Raw genomic sequence first — 19,173 nt, forward strand, 5'->3', positions numbered from 1 at the left:
GCAACCCTAGAAGGGCCACAGGTTCCATACTCTCTTACCTGGAAATAAATCCCATTGAACTTAGTGGAGTTTACTACTGAGTAGACATGTATAATGTTGCACTGTTTTGCAGAGAAATCAATGTAATAGCTCCCATTTAAATCAATGGACATGTTCATCATTAATAACTTTTTATATTGATTTCAGTAGGACCTAAGTGCAACTAAATTAGTCTGGATCCAGTTCATTGTAAATAAGTATTTATTCTGCTATTGTGCTTGGTAATAAGTTACTGCTTTTTCTGTTTTTGTTTGTTTGCTTGCTTGCTTGCTTGCTTAGTATTTAACAAATGGGGGAATAAGGTTAAATGCAGGGAGGAAACTTTTTATTAACCAGCATGCTAATTTACCAGCAGCTGGCCACCTTGAATGCATTCCTTATGAAGGTGCTACCAGTGGCGGAGCTTCATGCTCCGGCACGGGGGGGGGCGGAGAGCAGGTGTGGGCATGGCTGGCGCGTGTCCCAGAGACGTGGCACGCCACTCGCAGGTGCGTGGTGCGTGTCCCAGGGGCGTGGCGTGCAGCCCACAGGTGCGTGACGTGTGTCCTGGGGGCGTGGCACGCTGCCTGCAGGGGCGTGGCGCACAGCCTGGGTGTGGGGCAGCTGCGATGGCACCCCACCGGGATTGCGCTGCCGGGGGCAGCACGCTCCCCCCGCCCCCCTCTTCTCTGCTAGTGGGTGCAGTATCTTTGTTAGTATTAGTGTTAGTGTTCCACAATGAACCACATACTTTTTATTTTGCCTTTGGTTTTGTCTGAGGATAACCGGAGGTTTTTAACATCACTGCCACTCCTCTCTATGTAATGTGTGCACAACACCGTAAGAATGTCTATGCCTTGTAGAAGTCAAGGAGAAATGGGAAATTACTTTGTAATTTCTATAGCTCAGTCGAGGAGAAGGAGAAGCCAGAATCTCCAGGACGGTCTTCTTCAATCAGTAAAGGAGGTGGTAGAGAGAAAGGATCGAGGTACTTTTATTCTTATTAAGAGCTAAAGTGTAGAAGCTTGAAACTATTACTACTACTACTACTACTACTACTACTACTATTTAGTTATACTATAACACCATCTATATACATGGTGCTTTATAAAGTTTATACCCCAAGGGGTTTCCAACCTAAAAACAGACAAAGGGAAGGGGAGAGAAATGGAGCCAAGGGATAAGCATGGGTAAAATATATGATTACAGATAATAAAAACAAGTTTCTAAATCAAGCCTGTACCATGATTAGTCTTCAGTGTATTATGGTGCTACCTCGCAGCGTTCTGATATCACACAGAGGCCAGAGTTTCCTGTGTTCCTTGGGCCATGAGAAATTTCCTGTATAGGTAGCACATTTGCTTGGGGGGTGTACTATATGTATGTACACATGAAGCCAAATCTGAGTTTCTAGCATGTGTCCACCACATATATATACACAACAAAATAAATGCATAATGTTTGAAACATCCCTTGAAGCCTCTGGACTTTTCTAGATTCACGTAGTCCTAGAGTTGAAATGGCTGTGTAGATCCTCAACTCCAAACCCATCTACAAAGTTAGAATAGGAAAGCTAACTGATTTGATTTTGTGAAGACAGCCCAGTAAAGTGTCATCATGTACTGAATGAATGCCATACTGTTTATCTTAAGGATGTGCCTTGAATGTTTATGGCAAGTACAGTCATACCTTGGAAGTCGAACGGAATCCGTTCCAGAAGTCCATTTGACTTCCGAAACATTCGAAAACCAAATCATGGCTTCTGATTGGCTGCAGGAAGCTTCTGCAGCCAATCAGAAGCTGCGGAAGCCCTGTCGGCCTTTCGGGTTCCAAAAGAATATTCACAAACAGGAACAATCACTGCATTTGCTGCATTTGGGAACCAAAACATCAAAGTTCCAGGGCATTCGACAACCAAGGTACAACTGTACAGAAATTGATATGCAAAGTGGCACTTGTACAGTGAGCCTTATTAATAACGATGAACACTTTGTTCAGGCATAATCCAGGATTATTTTTAGGTGGTTGCTATACCCTTTCCTTGAAAGTAACCATGGGCTCTGAGGGAGACAGCTGCCATTCTGTGAAGTTATTACAACAAAGGTCATACATGATTGAGTTAGGGAACTCTTGCCTCTCTGATATTTAGCAATGGCGCAGAGTCTGCCAGTTACAGCTGAGTTGATTAGCCATTCCAAACAAGCTTCACAATAAAATCTCTTGAATTAGCTGAGCCAAAATGTGGCAACCATCCGCTAGTCTGGCTTTCATGTAAGATGTTGGCCATTGCCATCTAGGGCATGATGCTGCAAGCAATAAGCAGGAATAATCACATTAGCAAGATGGGAATTGGTGGGGAAGTTGAGAGCTATTCTCCATCACACTTCTGTGTAGTCCACAATGTAATGTCTCTAATGCATTTGTCTCAGAAAACCGGAAAATGTTGCAGTATATCAATTGCTGTGTGCTTGCACAAGCCACACTGAGAGATTGCTATAGGATGCCAGGATCACATGGAGAAGTAGTTTGTTGTAGTCTGGCTACTCAGACCCATAGCTGCCAAGTTTTCCCTTTTCTCACGAGGAAGCCTATTCAGCATAAGGGAAAATCCCTGTAAAAAAGGGATAACTTGGCAGCTATGCTCAGACCTAGTATTCAGTCCTTTTCCCTAAACTCCACAATCACTCAGAAATCCAGGCAGCTGTTTCAGATTCTTCCAAATACAGATTCCATTTGTACTAATTTTGTTTTTATTCTAAGATACCATATTGGTTGATTTTAGCACATGCTAGACTGGCAGGGTGGGCTAACAGCACTGTATAAAAAGTCTTTGATGTCTATGGCCCTGGCATTTGAGGTCATGGTGCATCCTTTAATGGGGATCACAGTTGCATGATAATAATAATAATAATAATAATAATAATAATAATAATAATAATAATAATTAATAATACCCCGCCCATCTGGCCAGGTTCCCCCAGCCACTCTGGGCGGCTTCCAACAAAATATTAAAATACAGAAATCCATCAAACATTAAAAGCTTCCCATGAACACAGGGCATTCCCAAAGTTTATATAGGACTAAGTCCTCATTTTGGCTAGAAGTAGGTAATCCTCCCTAAGCTCACTAGCAAGATTCAGACGCTAACAGTGCAATCCTATTGATGACCACTCAGAGAAGTAAGTTAATAAAATGTCAATGAGACTTACTGTCAGGTAAGTGTGTCAAGGATTGCAGCATAAATCTAGGAGGAAGGATGAATGCAGGCTGTGCAGAGAAACAGATCTATGTTTGTGTTTGGTGGCTTTAGAGTAGCTTTCTTTGTGTCAACCCAGCAAAACAGCTTTATTGATTATTTTGTTGTTGTTCCACTGCTGTTTGGCTTGTTTTTATTTTAGGTTACTTTGGGTTTTTTGCTTCCTTTTAAGTTTCCTGCTTTTTAAAAGGAAAACCTTTGGATTAATGGAAGTATTGTTTTTAAAACATCAGTGTCTATACAATTCAGCTCCTTTATGCAGCTTATGCAGCTGACTTCACTAGTTAAAACCTCATATTCTGGGATTTCCAAAATGTTAGCATTTCCCAACAGGCAGGGTATCTATCACAAATGATTTTTTGTCAATTCTGCGTCAGATGTGAAGGCTGCTTCCACAATGGACATGATGCACACATTTCGTCCCCAGTGTAATCTTTCAGAAATTTATGAAAGTGGTTGAACAGAGTGTATAACAGCTGTTTTGAATTATGATACCGATAATACAACTATCACAGGAGTACCAGTAATTCACACAGTATTTCTCCCGATTATTGAGGTCCCACATTTTCTACTCGTTTGTCAACAATATATGCAGATGGTTAAAACCATACCTGGCCACACTTGTGCTCATGATCACACAGAATAGCAAACTCATAGGATAAATGGAAACAGCTGGCAGCAATTTTTGTTAATTTGGTTGCAGTTTTTCCAGGTCCCTTTAATCCTAGGAACTGCAGTTAGTGGCTCTATCCGCCTATCACCCAGCTAACAGAGATCTTTCTGCATCTTGTTCTAAAGACGGCTTGGGACTACTTGCATATTTGGTGGGTTCATGTTTGCTAGTTTCTGCAAACGGACTCTTTAATTCTTTAATTTTTAACAGATGCCTTTTATACCCATAGGGCTTCAAAGCAGCTAACAAATGGTTTAAAACCGATAAAAAATACATAGCAGTAAAATTAAATTAATAAACCGAATACAGCAGCCCATCAAATATAAAAAGAGTAGCAAGTAAAAATAAACTCTCAAGGCCAGAGCTCTGATGAAATAAAATATTGTCTTATGTCTGCCTTAAAGCATCCTGGATTATTTAAACAAAAAGGCTAACACTAGCTGATCTCAGCTTCCCTTTTAAGCTGCAAAGGGAAGGCACTCTTCTGAACTCACAAATGTGAGGAAGAAAGGATAATATCTAATAAAGATATCCTCCTAGCATCTAATCACATACGAACAGTAACTGCATTCTGGAAAGCCTGTTTTGTGGAGGTAATACAAACCTCAGGTGACAAGGATTTCCACAGTCTTGGTGTCTCTGGTGACATGAAACTGCCCTGTGTTAATGCCATCCTAGTACCATCAGTAAAAGGTAAAGGTAAAGGGACCCCTGACCATTAGGTCCAGTTGCGAACAACTCTGAGGTTGCGGCGCTCATCTTGCTTTACTGGCTGAGGGAGCCGGCATACAGCTTCCAGGTCAGGTGGTCAGCATGACTAAGCCACTTCTGGCGAACCAGAGCTGCACACGGAAATGCCGTTTACCTTCCCGCCAGATTTATCTACTTGCAATTTGACTTGCTTTTGAACTGCTAGCTTGGCAGGAGCTGGGACCGAGCAATGGGAGCTCACCCCGTCATGAGGATTCGAACCACTGACCTTCTGATTGGCAAGCCCTAGGCTCTTTAGACCACAGCACCACCCGTGCCCCATAGTACCATCAGTAGTAGGATGCAAAATAGGGCCATTTCTATACTTAGAAAGTAGACAGGTTCATATTGGAAAAGGCCAATCAAGAAAATAACATAGGATCTTAGCCGTTTTGCAGTGGTGGTGGTGGTGGTGGGATGCCTTTCCAGAAAAGGGCGATGGTGGGGACCTTTGTGGGAGCACACAAAAAGGCACATCCATTTGAACATAAGGCTAGACGTGGTGTCATTGGAAAGAGGCAGGGAATTCTAATGGTGATTAAAACACCTTGGGTAGAGAGAGAATATCTCTTTCTTTCCTCTAAGCTGACATACCTGTTTACTTTAACTTAAATCAGAGCATGTGGGAAGCATTCCTAATACTCCTGTGCTTTTTGCAAAAGAAAAGGGAAAGGGAAAAAGGAAGAAGAAAAACCCAAAGAAGAAGAACCGGAGCCAGTGATGCCTAAAATAGTCGAAGAAGTTCCTGTAAAGGTCTTATGGTACCCCCCTGTTGATTCCATCTTGGTGGACTACATTACTGAGGTTTCCAAAACAATTCTCCCACTACCGACCACAAAAGAACAGGTTGTAGCCCTTGCGCAGTGAGTATCGGGACAATGTCTTTTCTGTGAATTCAAAGTAAATATTTTAAGGGATTGATTTAGAAATCTACTGAATAGTAGATTTTGACCTGCTTTTCTTTACCAAGCCTACAAAGAGCTCATCTCTGTTTACTCAGTATTGTGGGTCCTACACATTCTCTGCAGAACAGACTTAAGACAGGTTTCAATTTCATGTAATTGAAAGGTAAAATAGGACTGATAAATAATAAAAGGAATAGTCTTTTAAAAGCCTAAACGATACAAAGGTGCTTTTAAAAAAAAGTTCCAACATTCAGAAAGGGTTTTAAAGGTTGAAAATAGAAATGTATTTTTATGCCTTTCCTGGAAATTGCCCAAAATTGACACAGCTGAGGGAGTTTCAAGACTGAGGCATCACTTCATGAAAGACTGAACTTCTTGTAGTGCCAGCTTAATCTCCAGTTGTGACAGCTTGTGGAGCAAGAACGTTCCCAGAGGTTCTGGGGCAGCAAGCTGGTTTATATGGGAACAGATACCCTTATTTATATCTGTAGATTTTTTTTCCTTCCTCATCCTTTTTATTATTTAAAAGGATCTAGGTGCTGTAGGAAAAAAGATCAGCTCCTACTCACAAGCCTTGAGAGATCATGTAGAGTCAGCAAACCAGATAAGAACTGGAAGGGGAATGTGTGCATCTTTGAAAGATATTGAGATGGATAATGAAATATAACATGTTTATATTTCAGTGCTAGTATTAAACCTGATTAAATATTATGACAATTGTTAATTTAGGTCACTATTGGATTTTAAAACAGGTTTGTTGCAGAAAAGATGGGCGGTCCAATCGAAACAGACAAATTGCATGAATTCAGCTGGGAACTTCATATAAGTGAAATTGAATATGAACTGAAATGCAATGTTGTGCCTATTGGGAAGATCAACAAAGGGACCTTCTACCATAGGGCCTTGCTTTTCAAGGTAAAGTCAATTACTCAGCCACATACAAGTTTCATTTTAATAGCACACAGCATATGCTAATGTACATCAACTTCAACATATATTTGCTGTAGTGTTATCCAAACCTTATTTATTTGTGTACTTAAGTCATTTTGTGTTTGGTTAGTATTGATTTCTCATCAAGCAAAGACACACAGTCTTTTCTGTAAGCACCATTTGAAATCACTGGGAGGGAAGTGTGAGTGATGTTAATACAATGCTGCATTGAAAGCAAAATAATACAAATGGCCATGTTGATGACTCGTGCAGTGCTGTGAGTTCAAATATCATCTCAGCTATAAGTTACTGCAAAGTGTTATATGTGGGGCTGCCTCTGAAGATAGTTCGGAATTCAGTGGCCAGGTTGCTCACTGGGGCAAGAATGTTTGATCATATAATGCCAATCCTGGCCCAACTGCATTGGCTGCGGTCAATTAGTTTCTGTCTGGGCCCAATTCAAATTGCTGCTTTTGACCTATAAAGCCTTAAATGGCTCAGGACTGCAATACCTCAAGGACCGCCCCTCCCCATATGAACTGACCTGTAATCATCATCTGAGGCCCTTCTCCATGTGCCAGCTCCATGACAGGTCCAGAAGGTAGCAACAAAAGAACAGGTCTTTTCTGTGGTGGCTCCCTGTTTGTGGAATACTTTCCCCAGGGAGGCTCACCTGTCACATTCATTATATATCTTTAGGCACCAGGCAAAAACATTTTTCTTTGGCCAGGCCTTTGGCTACTTAAACAATCTATGTTATTATGTTAAGTATTTCTGTGTTTTTATACTGTAAATCCCCTGTGATTCTCAGATGAAAGGTGGTATTATTATTATTATTATTATTATTATTATTATTATTATTTCACTGAGAAGCCAGACACTATTTCTTGCCTTTATACCCCTCTTTGCAGCATGGACATAACAGTACAAACCTACCTTACAGGGTTATTGTAAGGGTAGTTTCTGTGAAGTATTTTGAGCACTTAGGAAAAGCACAAGATAAATATTAAACATTAAAAAGGTTACTTTTTCTTACAAGAGATGATTCTAACAGCAAACTTAATGGTCTTGTGCTTGAGCAGTGAAATGGTGACTTTCCTCTTCTCTCTGTGTACAGTGTCCCTTTTGTAGCATGTCTTTCAAATGGTAAAGCACTATTTTAAACTGTAAGCCCTTCAGTGCACTGACCAAAAGGCAGTATGTCAATGTAATAAAAATAAAGTAAAATATATCTCTCATCTGGTTACTTCCTCCCATAGGTTCTAGCAGACAGAATTGGTGTTAGCTGCAGCTTAGTCCGTGGAGAGTACACCAGAGCATGGAATGAAGTTAAATTGGTTGATGATTCTCCCTTGGGAATACCTGGACTTCTGCTTCCCCCTCAAGTATATATTGTAGATCTCATGTACCAGCCAGGCAATCTAATGAAAGAAGGCAGTCCAGAGGCAGATCACTATGGACGTATTTAATTATATTTCCAGAGCTCTTTGAAACCAAAAGCTGCTTGTTCATAAAGCTAATTAACACAGAGAGGCTTGTAGGGCTCATTTTCAAAGATGGGCTGGGTGCCAACTGCAGCACCTTTACATGTACTGATGAATCTAGATAGGTGAGCTGGGTCTTTTGTTTTACTACGTGGAGAGACTGTCTTAGAAAAATATTTGGGAACTGCACAGAATTTCAGTAGAAGTTTTGCTTATAATTTAATCATATTTTATTTATTTTAGTCTTTTGGAATAAAATGCAGATACCTGGAATTTGGAGTGGGGTTTTTAATCTTTATAAGTTGTGTTTTAAAATTTTACAGCTCACAAGGACATTTGCTGTCACTTTTCCATTTGAATGTAGGCAGGACAGCAGTTCCTGTATTACATCTTATTTTTGCCATGTATTCATGGGGGAGAAAGCTATCAGTGGCTACTAGCCATGGTGGTTATGCTCCTACCTTCACAGTCGGAGGCAGAAATGCTTCTGAGTACTAGTTTCTGGAAACTACGGGAGAGGAGAGTGCTCTTGTGCTCATGTTCTGCTCCCTGGTTTCCCACAGGCATCTGGCTGGCCACTGTGAGAACAGGATCCAACAGGCTATTCTTATGTATTAATAGACCTGTTTTCTCTCATATATTTTTAATTTGCAATTTCCATCAACGATAATGACATAAAACTGAAGCATAATAAATAAATAGACAATCCTAGGCCAAACTAGATGTGATGGAGCAGCCATGAGTGTTCACATGTCTTCCCTGTTCATGTGTAAAAAGGAGAGCCTATGGAACATGCAAGGCATAGAATTGAAACTATCCCCATACATCCATTTTACTCAGCTGTGTTCTGCTGCTTGATGTGCTTTTATCCCAGCATAGTTCCCATAATGCAGGTTAGCTAACTGGGGCAGCGGGGATGGTAGAGCCCAGTTAAGTACAGTGGTACCTCCGGTTGCAGACGGGATCCGTTCCGGCGCTCCAGCCAGATCCTGAGGTTTCCGCAACCGGAGGTGCCTGTTCTGCACGTGCACGCAGTGCGATAGAGCACTACTGTGCATGTGCGCAGGGCGAAACCCAGAAATATACTTCCAGGTTTGCCGCCTGCATATCCCAAAGGATACATAACAAGAGGGTAGAGGTAAGTAGAGGTACCACTGTATAGGAGGGGAGGGTTTAGCTCCCCCACCCCATGTTTCCTTTCATATTTTAAAAGATAGACCCACACTCCTACCATTTTATATGTGAATGGGACAGACAACGTCATAAAATAAACATGGCTATCAGTTCAGAAACTCCAACTTTAGCTCAGAGTGGGGTAGATCCATGGGCATAAAACTAGTTTGCATGGATTCTGGTTACTAGCTCTGGGGGGGGGGCAAATTTGATTCAGTTCACATTTGTAGGGGGACCTACCTAATTTGCACTTTCTAAAACAATGTGTGAACAAAGTCATAAAATAAACATGGCTATCAGTTCAGAAACTCCAACTTTAGCTCAGAGTGGGGTAGATCCATGGGCATAAAACTAGTTTGCATGGATTCTGGTTACTAGCTCGGGGGGGGGGCAAATTTGATTCAGTTCACATTTGTAGGGGGACCTACCTAATTTGCACTTTCTAAAACAATGTGTGAACAAAGTCATAAAATAAACATGGCTATCAGTTCAGAAACTCCAACTTTAGCTCAGAGTGGGGTAGATCCATGGGCATAAAAACTAGTTTGCATGGATTCTGGTTACTAGCTCTAGGGACGGGGGCGGGGGACAAATTTGATTCAGTTCACATTTGTAGGGGGACCTACCTAATTTGCACTTTCTAAAACAATGTGTGAACTGAAACACAGCCATCCTTTGAAATTAGCAAAGTAAGGTGAACAAAAAATGCATATATCAAAGTAAAGTGTGCATAAAAATACATATTGGTAAAAATAACATACAAAAGGTGTTGTCTTCGGGTAAATTGTATGCAAATGTGCATATTAGAAGAAATTCACACTGCTGCTGAGTTTTTATAAGGACTTGTTTTCTAAAAATTCACAAACTGATGTGGAAATGTGAAGAAGTGAACTTAAGAGTGGAAAAATAAGAAACCAAAGTTGAGATTCACCCATCCCTACTGGCTGTTATGGATAATATTCACCCAACCACATAGCACAAAATAAATCATTTTTGCCTTGATTTATTTTATTTATTTTATCTTATTTATTTATATTCCGCCCCATGTCAAGGTAGTAAACTTGTGCAGAGGACCTGCTAGTCTGTGGATGATTCTGTGCACCGAGGTCTCCCACTTCCCCTGGAAGACACCTAGACTTGGGCTTTGGGAAATCTGTAGCACTGGGATGGGGAACCTAATTTCATGCAACACACAGAGATTGACTGGCATAGGGAGAAAAAGAGAGAGAGATTCCTGCAGTGCTACAACCTCCACCCACCACTGGCTCTGGCTCTGGCTCAGAAGTAGCCCCTGATTGTAAGTCAACGGGACCTCATAATGGAAAACGAAATCCCCCACCCATTTACTGGACCGGCTGAGTGACATCTTAGGAGGAGGAGGAGATCCTTGGCTTACGCTTAAGCACTTACATCCCCAGGGTATTGCTTAAAAAGTGGTCAGCACAAATATGACGCTTAAGAGGGGAGAAGAAAGAAATACTGAACAGTGGCTTGCCCAAGGAGTCCTCATTGTGGCTAAGACAAATTGGGGAACCAGGATTTTTCCAACCCACTCTTAGACACTATGATAAAATTCACCCTTCATGAAATGACTGTTTACTCCCTAAGCTTAACTTCTCCAGATGTATCAGCGTTCTCAATAATGGAATGTCAAGAGAGAGTCAGAACAAGCAGTTAGATTAAATATTCATATGAGTCTTAATCAACCCACAGAATTGAGGGGGAAGTAATCGAAATGTAAATAGGAATCTCATATCCTTTCTAAAATACTGCAATCTCTATTTGATCAAATATTGTCAGTTCAACATGATTTGAAAATGGGGCTTTGAAATATCACTGTGTGCTTGAGCCATAAATACTCCTTGCATTTTTGTGCTCCCCCTTCCCAATCTGTCCTCCTGGGAAAAAGACCCAGGAGGAGGAAAGAAAAAAATGTTGCGTTAATGAAAGAGCTTGAACTCCACTAATAAATCAGCAACAACATAATCTTGTGTGTGTTTTAATTAATCAGATATGTCATTTTTGGATGGATGACACCCCAGAAGACTGAGTGATTTGAGGAAAAGCATTCCTTTAGTGTGCATTCCCATTCCTGCCCTGTTAGGAAGATCTTGATTTTTTAAAAGTCATTTATGCCTGATTGGTGCATGAAACATAACATACGCTTGCCCTTAAATCATTTATATTTTACTTTCTTTATGATGCCTTTGTGAATTACCTCTTTCTGCATTTGTAATTAGAGGGTGTAACAGATGGCCTGGGCTTAGTTCAGGGTGATAAATCCACTAAAATAACCTACAGGAAGCCACTGTGGACAAATGATTCTTTGTCCACTGCGGTGTTCAAGATCTGTGTTACTCAAGAAGTTTTGGCTAGGAAGGATGATTATAAAATAGTCTGGCACAGAGACTGGACAAATCAACAGACAAGCGGCGGGGGGGGGGGGGAGAGACACATACAGCAGCATAGTTGATGGGTGGATGGCATTTTTAAGGTTTTGATTAAATGAACATTGTTTTTTATTTCTGTGGATACTTGTTTTTAGAGATGTTTAACTTAGTAAATAAATACACATTTAATTTCGCAAAGCTAAAATATGGATAGATAAGCCACTCGTTTTATGGGGGGAAATGAAAATAATATTCACAACACAATGGAAAAAGAAGAAGCTGCAATGTGGTGGAGGGAAGTCACAGGGGTAGGAAAAGATACGATATTGAAAATGGTTATAACTTGAATGTAATGTAAAAATAGTTAAAATGTGTAACTGAATGAAAACTAAATAAAAATGTAATTTCAAAAAATAATAAATACATAGTGCTAATCTACATAAAGTTAGGCTTTATGCTGGAATGACACATCCATAACAGTGTGTGTGTGTGTGTGTGTGTGTGTGTGTGTGTGTGTACAGAGAGACAGAGCCTGTTGGGTAATGGAAATAAAGTATAGAAAACCAATGCCATCTAGATGCATTATTGAGATAGAAGTGCCTGAGATGATTTGTCAGGTATAAATATGAGTGAAGGCTTCAAAATGTCCTTATATAGTTAGGCTTCCTGCTGATTTCCTGTAGCTTAAGCTTTGTATTCACCACACTTAACAAAACAAATCAAAATTACACACCAACATATTCAAAGTTCTGCTCCAAGCTGAATACGATGAACAACATAAACATGTGAATAATCCTAGGCACATATATAAATTAGTTTTGGCTAGTCATTTTTTGTTTGTTTGTTTAGTTGTTTAGTCGTGTCCGACTCCTCGTGACCCCATGGAACAGAGCACGCCAGGCACTCCTATCTTGCACTGCCTCCCGCAGTTTGGTCAGACTCATGTTCGTAGCTTCGAGAACACTGTCCAGCCATCTAGTCCTCTGTCGTCCCCTTCTCCTTGTGCCCTCAATCTTTCCCAACATCAGGATCTTTTCCAGGGAGTCTTCTCTTCTCATGAGGTGGCCAAAGTATTGGAGCCAGTGTGGTGTAGTGGTTAAGAGCGGTAGACTCGTAATCTGGGGAACCGGGTTCGCGTCTCCGCTCCTCCACATGTAGCTGGTGGGTGACCTTGGGCTAGTCACACTTCTCTGAAGTGTCTCAGCCCCACTCACCTCACAGAGTGTTTGTTGTGGGGGAGGAAGGGAAAGGAGATTGTGAGCTGCTTTGAGACGCCTTCGGGTAGTGATAAAGCGGGATATCAAATCCAAACTCTTCTTCTTCACTATCTGTCCTTCCAGTGAGCACTCAGGGCTGATTTCCTTAAGAATGGATAGGTTTGATCTTCTTGCAGTCCATGGGACTCTCAAGAGTCTTCTCCAGCACCATAATTCAAAAGCATCAATTCTTCGGCGATCAGCCTTCTTTATGGTCCAGCTCTCACTTCCATACATCACTACTGGGAAAACCATACGGTAGCTTTAACTATACGGACCTTTGTTGGCAAGGTGATGTCTCTGCTTTTTAAGATTGCCATCAAGGTTGTGTCATCTGCATATCTGAGGTTGTTGATATTTCTTCCAGCAATCTTAATTCCAGCTTGGATTTCATCCAGTCCAGCCTTTCGCATGATGAATTCTGCATATAAGTTAAATAAACAGGGAGACAATATACAGCCTTGTCGTACTCTTTTCCCAATTTTGAATCAATCAGTTATTCCGTACCCAGTTCTAACTGTAGCTTCTTGTCCCACATAGAGATTTCTCAGGAGACAGATGAGGTGATGAGGCACTCCCATTTCTTTAAGAGCTTGCCATAGTTTGCTGTGGTCAACACAGTCAAATGCTTTTCCAAGGTCAATGAAGCAGAAGTAGATGTTTTTCTGGAACTCTCTAGCTTTCTCCATAATCCAGCGCATGTTTGCAATTTGGTCTCTAGTTCCTCTGCCCCTTCGAAATCCAGCTTGCACTTCTGGGAGTTCTCAGTCCACATACTGCTTAAGCCTGCCTTGTAGAATTTTAAGCATAACCTTGCTAGCTTGTGAAATAAGCGCAATTGTGCGGTAGTTGAAGCATTCTTTGGCACTGCCCTTCTTTGGAATTGGATTGTAGACTGATCTTCTCCAATCCTCTGGCCAGTGCTGAGTTTTCCAAACTTGCTGGCATATTGAGTGTAGCACCTTAACAGCATCATCTTTTAAAATTTTAAATAGTTCAGCTGGAATTTCATCACTTCCACTGGCCTTATTAGCAGTGGCCCATTTGACTTCACTCTCCAGGATGTCTGGCTCATAGAGAGCAGCAAAGAACTATGCATTGTCCCACATCCACTGCCCATTGAGAGTCCTACTCAGCTGCCTCCTCCTACCTCTCCTTCAATATGGGGTAATGGGGGGGGGGTAAAGCTGCACATTTTCATTCTGTCTTCACAGATATAAGGACTGGAATATTTATTTTTGCTTTTTAGAAAGAATAAGAGTATGATTCTTAAGATACTGAATTCTGTGCTCCAAACCTGTTTCTTCTGTGCTTTCATAGTGTGATTACATAGCCCTGCCTATAGTGGATTTATATGGAAAACAAGCGGATTTCTGTCACTTCAATGTGGGATTTCACATTTCTGTCTGGGATTTTATGTACCTCTGTTGGTGGGCAGAATAGCTCAGCATGTAGCAGGAAATGTCTGAGCAGGGAGGTGGCTTCCAGCCAATTGACCAGAGGTCTCCGCAAGTACTCTGTGCTTCTGGACGATTTCATTCCTAACACCTGTTTCCTGTCATGTTCTAATCCAGGCCCAGTTTTGCCACTGGCACTCATCTCTTTGAACTCACATCCAGCTGGCATGAAGCCACTTCCCATTTGCCAATCACATATCTGGTTCTCTCTCCTATATTCCACAGTGATCACCCTCAGTATTGTATCCCCTGATTTATTTTCTTTTATTTAAACTGGTTTCCTTTCTGTCTTGTAACTGGTGCAAACAGAAAGAAAGGATGGGGAGCAGGGGGAGAGAAGACTACCTCCCTGTAAACATAATGCCTATGTGCCATGAATTACTACAAGCATTTGCAGAAGTGGAATTCTTACATACCAGGTACATACCAAGCCTTCTGTATATGTAAAACCTCTACACAAAGTAATGTAATAATGGGCTGGCAATATGTTTCTGGGAGTCTCCGGGGAAATCAAGGGCAGCTCCTTGCCCTCACCACCACCTACAATTCAAGAGACTTGTTTAATGATCAGCAAAAGCACACCACTTACTCACTTCTGAGCTCCTGGATTCATTTGCCCTACCAGTCTCCAAAGTTCTGGAAGAGCAGCAGAGAGGATGGATAAGATCTCAGCAGGTTGAAAACTCGGTTCAAAGAGACATCCTTAATAAAATTTGTGCTCCCCAGGCAACTGCCTGAATTTGCGAGGTCCTGGCATACCTAGGAAAGAGAAGTAATATTGAAGGAAAATATAAAAAATTTCTGCAAACTTCAAAATCTTTGTTCATAACCCCAAAAAGTATAGCTTGTAATGGGGATGATGCCTGTCTGAGTGACTCACCCATCTGGACAAAAGATGCAGCTCAGCATCTGCTGACATAAATGTGTGTGATGACCAGGTTTCCCTTCAAACCTGTCAGCCAGGCTGTGCCAAGATGCAGTTAAATCAAGAAAAATATAATCGCCACATGGAGAGGACTCTCACTAGCTGCCACCTACTCTTTCAAACATCCACCCACACACATGCTGTTTTTCCTGCTACTGTCCAGAAGACAGAATCCGGGGGGGGGGGACGGGGGACGGAACGCTCCCCAGCCCCAATAGTCAGCAAGATGATATAATATACTTCAAACAAATTGAGATAGACAGTGGTAACAACTGGATTCTATGTTTTAAAATATGAGGAATCTTATCATTGTGTGTTTCTTCTTCCCTACAGCTCTAGGTGAATGTGAAATCTGCATAGCGCCTTGAATGTCTGCTATCTCTTCCTACATTCCATCTTGAGACTATGACCATATACAAACCTGGTTGCTTCACCATCAGCTAATGTTTCTCCTCTCCACACTCTGATTATCATTTAGCTTGATGAAGAGATCTAGAGAAGTTGAAAGCTTGCAGATTATTTTGGTTGACATAATGTTGTCCTAATAGGAATTTTAGATTCTCCCCCCCCCCCCCGTGATCTGGGTTGCATTTCTGAAGGTATATAGCACAATTAACAGTAAAATATTTGGCATGTCTGCTCAGAAGTAAGCCCATTTGATTTCAGTGGTGCTTATTCACAGGAAAGCCACAGCCTGACCTAAGGCAAAACACAGCAACAATACTACTGTCTTACAAATATATCAAAATTAAAAAGTGGATCCCCAAATGCAAGTTTGGGCTTGGATCCTTAATATGAAAAGATTGATTACTATTGATCTAGAACAGCCAATGTGATGCCTTCTAGATATTACTAGACAATAGCATCCATCATCCTTATTGGTCAGGCTGGTTGAGCTTACTGAAGCTGTTGTCCAGCAAAAACTGGAGGGCACCATGTTGGCTACACCTAATCTAGAACAACCTACCAATAGAAGTCCCCCCTGGTCCTCGTTTTTAGCTGCCGCCGTCTGGTAACTTAGCTAGTTAGTCAGATACAGAGAGGCCCTTGCAGGCTACTGGTGTATTGCATTCTTCTCTGTGTTACTGGCTTTGAGGTGTTTTATTACTCTATTTATACTTTTGAACTTGATTGCAATCCTTTATATGTCAAACTATAAACACACAAACTCTGATCCAATGCACCTATTATTGGAACATTAAGTCCATGTCAAAATTAATAGACAATCCCATTTTCTTACACATGTGTGGCAATATTCCTAAAATGCTGGCTGGCATCAAACCTGTCACTTTTGTTCTATGTTCCATTTCATGTTTTGTTGAATCAATGCCTCTCAAGTAACTGCTGGAAGTGGAGCATAGATTCATTCCACCCCCTGCTACATACTGTAAAATCATTACACCCATATAATTAACAGCATGCTCCGAGTGCTGAAGCGAACTGATCTAATCATTAATTAAACTTTGTGCTGGGCCTCTTTCACTGCAGTTTTCATGAACTTTGACTCAAGATTAGACAGCAATTGATGGGCCTTATAATTTGATCTCCTGAGTGCCCTCAACTTCCACTGAACTTAGCACCTACTCATAGTGTGCATGTGATTTATGTCGAGTGCAAATGGTGCAGTAGAAATAGGTTAAATTGCTCCAAGAGAAGATGTAGATTTGGTCAGGACAATAGCTATCTTCATAATTCATTTCTCATCTAAAATATAGTTATCCTCTCTATAAAAATGTAAGTATTAATATTGATTCCCATTATACTTTGTAATACTGTCTGCTAAAAAAGTTAGATTGGAAAGTCAATATCTGAAATATTGAAAGCTTTGGAAAGCCAGTTATGGAGCTTTGGCTGGGTGGGGGCAAAATGTTTTATAGTTGATAGCATTTATGGGATGAGGTCTTCATGGGCCAGTGGTAAACAGCAAGTTTTGCATGCAAAGGGTTGCAGGTTGAATACCTGGTATCTCTAATTAAACAATCTCAGAACCAAGTTACCACTGATGGGAGGGATCCATGATCAGAATATCCTGTCTCCCCCGCCCTCATCAAAGTTGTGTATAGTTTGCACATTTGAAAAGGAAAGCTGCACAGGGTGTTTAAGAATTTAAAGTCCAATGCAAACTCTACCTTTCAATTTTTTTATTGCTTTCCAAAGAGCCATAAAATTTAGTTGTTTTGTTATTAAGAGGGCAGGTCAAAGGTAGAAGAAGCAACAGGGCAGGGGGCATCTCTCCCAGACCTGATCCTTACCAACAGGGAGGAACTGATCAACAAGGTGAAAGTACAGGGAACCTTGGGAGGAAGTGATCGTGTCTGTAACTATGTCCTATTGGGTTTCATTACACACAGGGAAAGGAAAGCTGAATGTCGTCGGATGTGCACTCTGGACTTTAAGAAGGCTGATTTCAAAAAGGTTAAGGAACTACTGAGTGAAATCCCATGGTCAGAAATACTCAAAAAAGAAGGGAGTCCAAGATGGATGGGAGTGTCTTCAAGTTGAAATATTGAAGGCACAAAGGCAGACAATTCCAACAAGAAAAGTGGGAGGCACTTAAAGTAATGTTACCAGACGTCCCCCGTTACCTGGGGACAGTCCCTGGATTTACAAATCAGTCCCCTGACAAAATCCATCCCCTTCAACTGAAGTTGAAAAGTGTCCCCAGATTCACTGAAAAAAATCTGGTAACCTTAACTTAAAGAAACTGGTGTGGCTGCATAAGGAGCTTACAGATGAGCTGAGCTGTAAGGACATGTATAAGCAATGTAACCTTCTGACAGTGGAGCAAACTTCCACTAGAGGTGATTCCTTGGAGGTTTTTAAGCTGAGGTTGAATGGGCTATCTGTCATGTATGATCTAGTTGAAATTCCTGCCTTGGAGGGGATTGGACTAGATCAGGGGTCTCCCAAACTAAGGCCCGGGGGCCGGATGCGGCCCAATCGCCTTCTAAATCCGGCCCGTGGACAGTCCGGGAATCAGCATGTTTTTGCATGAGTAGAATGTGTACTTTTATTTAAAATGCATCTCTGGGTTATTTGTGGAGCCTGCCTGGTGTTTTTACATGAGCAGAATGTGTCCTTTTATTTAAAATGCACCTCTGGGTTATTTGTGGGGCATAGGAATTTGTTCATTTTTTTTTTTCAAAATATAGTCCGGCCCCCCACAAGGTCTGAGGGACAGTGGACCGGCCCCCGGCTGCAAAAGTTTGCTGACCCCTGGACTAGATCGCCCTCAGCGTCCCTTCCAACTCTACTATTCTGAGAAACTCTCAAACTAAATTTGGGGTCGGGAACCATGGGCTGTGCCACACACACACACACACTGCTGAACTACAGTCTTCAACATTTCTTTTTCCAAGAGATCTTAACATATGGGACACAACTTGCCCACCTGAAAATATACTTTCCTCCTTCTGTGCCCCCCTGAGTTTTCTTTCTGGTGCCACCAGAGTCAGGAAAGAAGTGTGTCGATTCTACGCTTCATTCTCATCTTTGCCTTGCTACGCTTCATTTTGCCGGGAACGGTATGAAGATTCGGACCGCCCCACCATTAGACAGAATGAAACCATCGCCTCAGGCGGATGATTTGGGGTGCCACCAAAAAAGCTCATCCAAATGGTTCATTATTTAATGTTGCAGTAGTAGTGCTGTAGTAGCAGTAGTAGTAGTTTTCCTGCCAAGGAGGGGGAAGAAGCAGTTGTGGAGGAATTTGTGGAGGAATTTGCCTCCTCAGGTGCCAAAACAACACATTGACGCAGGGCGTTCGTTTGCTGCCTGGACCTTAGGCGGCGAAACGTTTTGAGCAGATTCCGACTTGCGCCTCCTTGATTCCTGTCAGACAGTCGCCTGCGCTCGGCTTCTTAAAAGTCTCTGGAGCGGCGGCCCCGCCTGCCTGCCTGCCTCGCTCAAGGAGCGAAGGAAGAAGCCGCCAGGCCGCGCGCGCGCCGAGGGAGCCC

General features: G+C 41.7%; 2 protein-coding genes across 14 annotated transcripts in view; one reads left to right on the forward strand and one right to left on the reverse strand.

The window, feature by feature from the left end:
* The window catches only part of ARMC3 (armadillo repeat containing 3), a 57,694-nt gene extending 49,405 nt beyond the window's left edge, over positions 1-8,289 (forward strand). For 9 of the 12 annotated variants that reach the window (XM_088654169.1, XM_088654166.1, XM_035129611.3 and 6 more), the window contains exons 17-20: positions 923-1,006; positions 5,360-5,560; positions 6,355-6,517; positions 7,792-8,289. In XM_088654169.1, coding sequence (XP_088510295.1) covers positions 923-1,006; positions 5,360-5,560; positions 6,355-6,517; positions 7,792-8,001 — 658 coding nt within the window. In that variant the 3' untranslated portion in view covers positions 8,002-8,289. The remainder of the gene's footprint in view (positions 1-922; positions 1,007-5,359; positions 5,561-6,354; positions 6,518-7,791) is intronic. The other 3 variants (XM_088654172.1, XM_088654174.1, XM_088654173.1) reach the window with 1 other exon arrangement.
* Positions 1-19,118, reverse strand: part of PIP4K2A (phosphatidylinositol-5-phosphate 4-kinase type 2 alpha) — a 165,774-nt gene extending 146,656 nt beyond the window's left edge. The window contains exons 1-3 of one of the 2 annotated variants that reach the window (XM_088654175.1): positions 18,609-19,118; positions 15,639-15,709; positions 14,882-15,051 (exon numbers count right to left, since the gene is read on the reverse strand). The gene's annotated coding sequence lies outside the window, so the exon portion shown is untranslated. Of the gene's footprint in view, positions 1-14,881; positions 15,052-15,638; positions 15,710-18,608 lie in introns of those variants that run through there. The other variant, XM_035129618.3, reaches the window with a different exon arrangement.
* Positions 19,119-19,173: the final 55 nt, after the last annotated feature.

This window comes from Zootoca vivipara, chromosome 11 (genome assembly GCF_965207765.1).
Source record: "Zootoca vivipara chromosome 11, rZooViv2.hap1.1, whole genome shotgun sequence".
Taxonomy (NCBI): domain Eukaryota; kingdom Metazoa; phylum Chordata; class Lepidosauria; order Squamata; family Lacertidae; genus Zootoca; species Zootoca vivipara.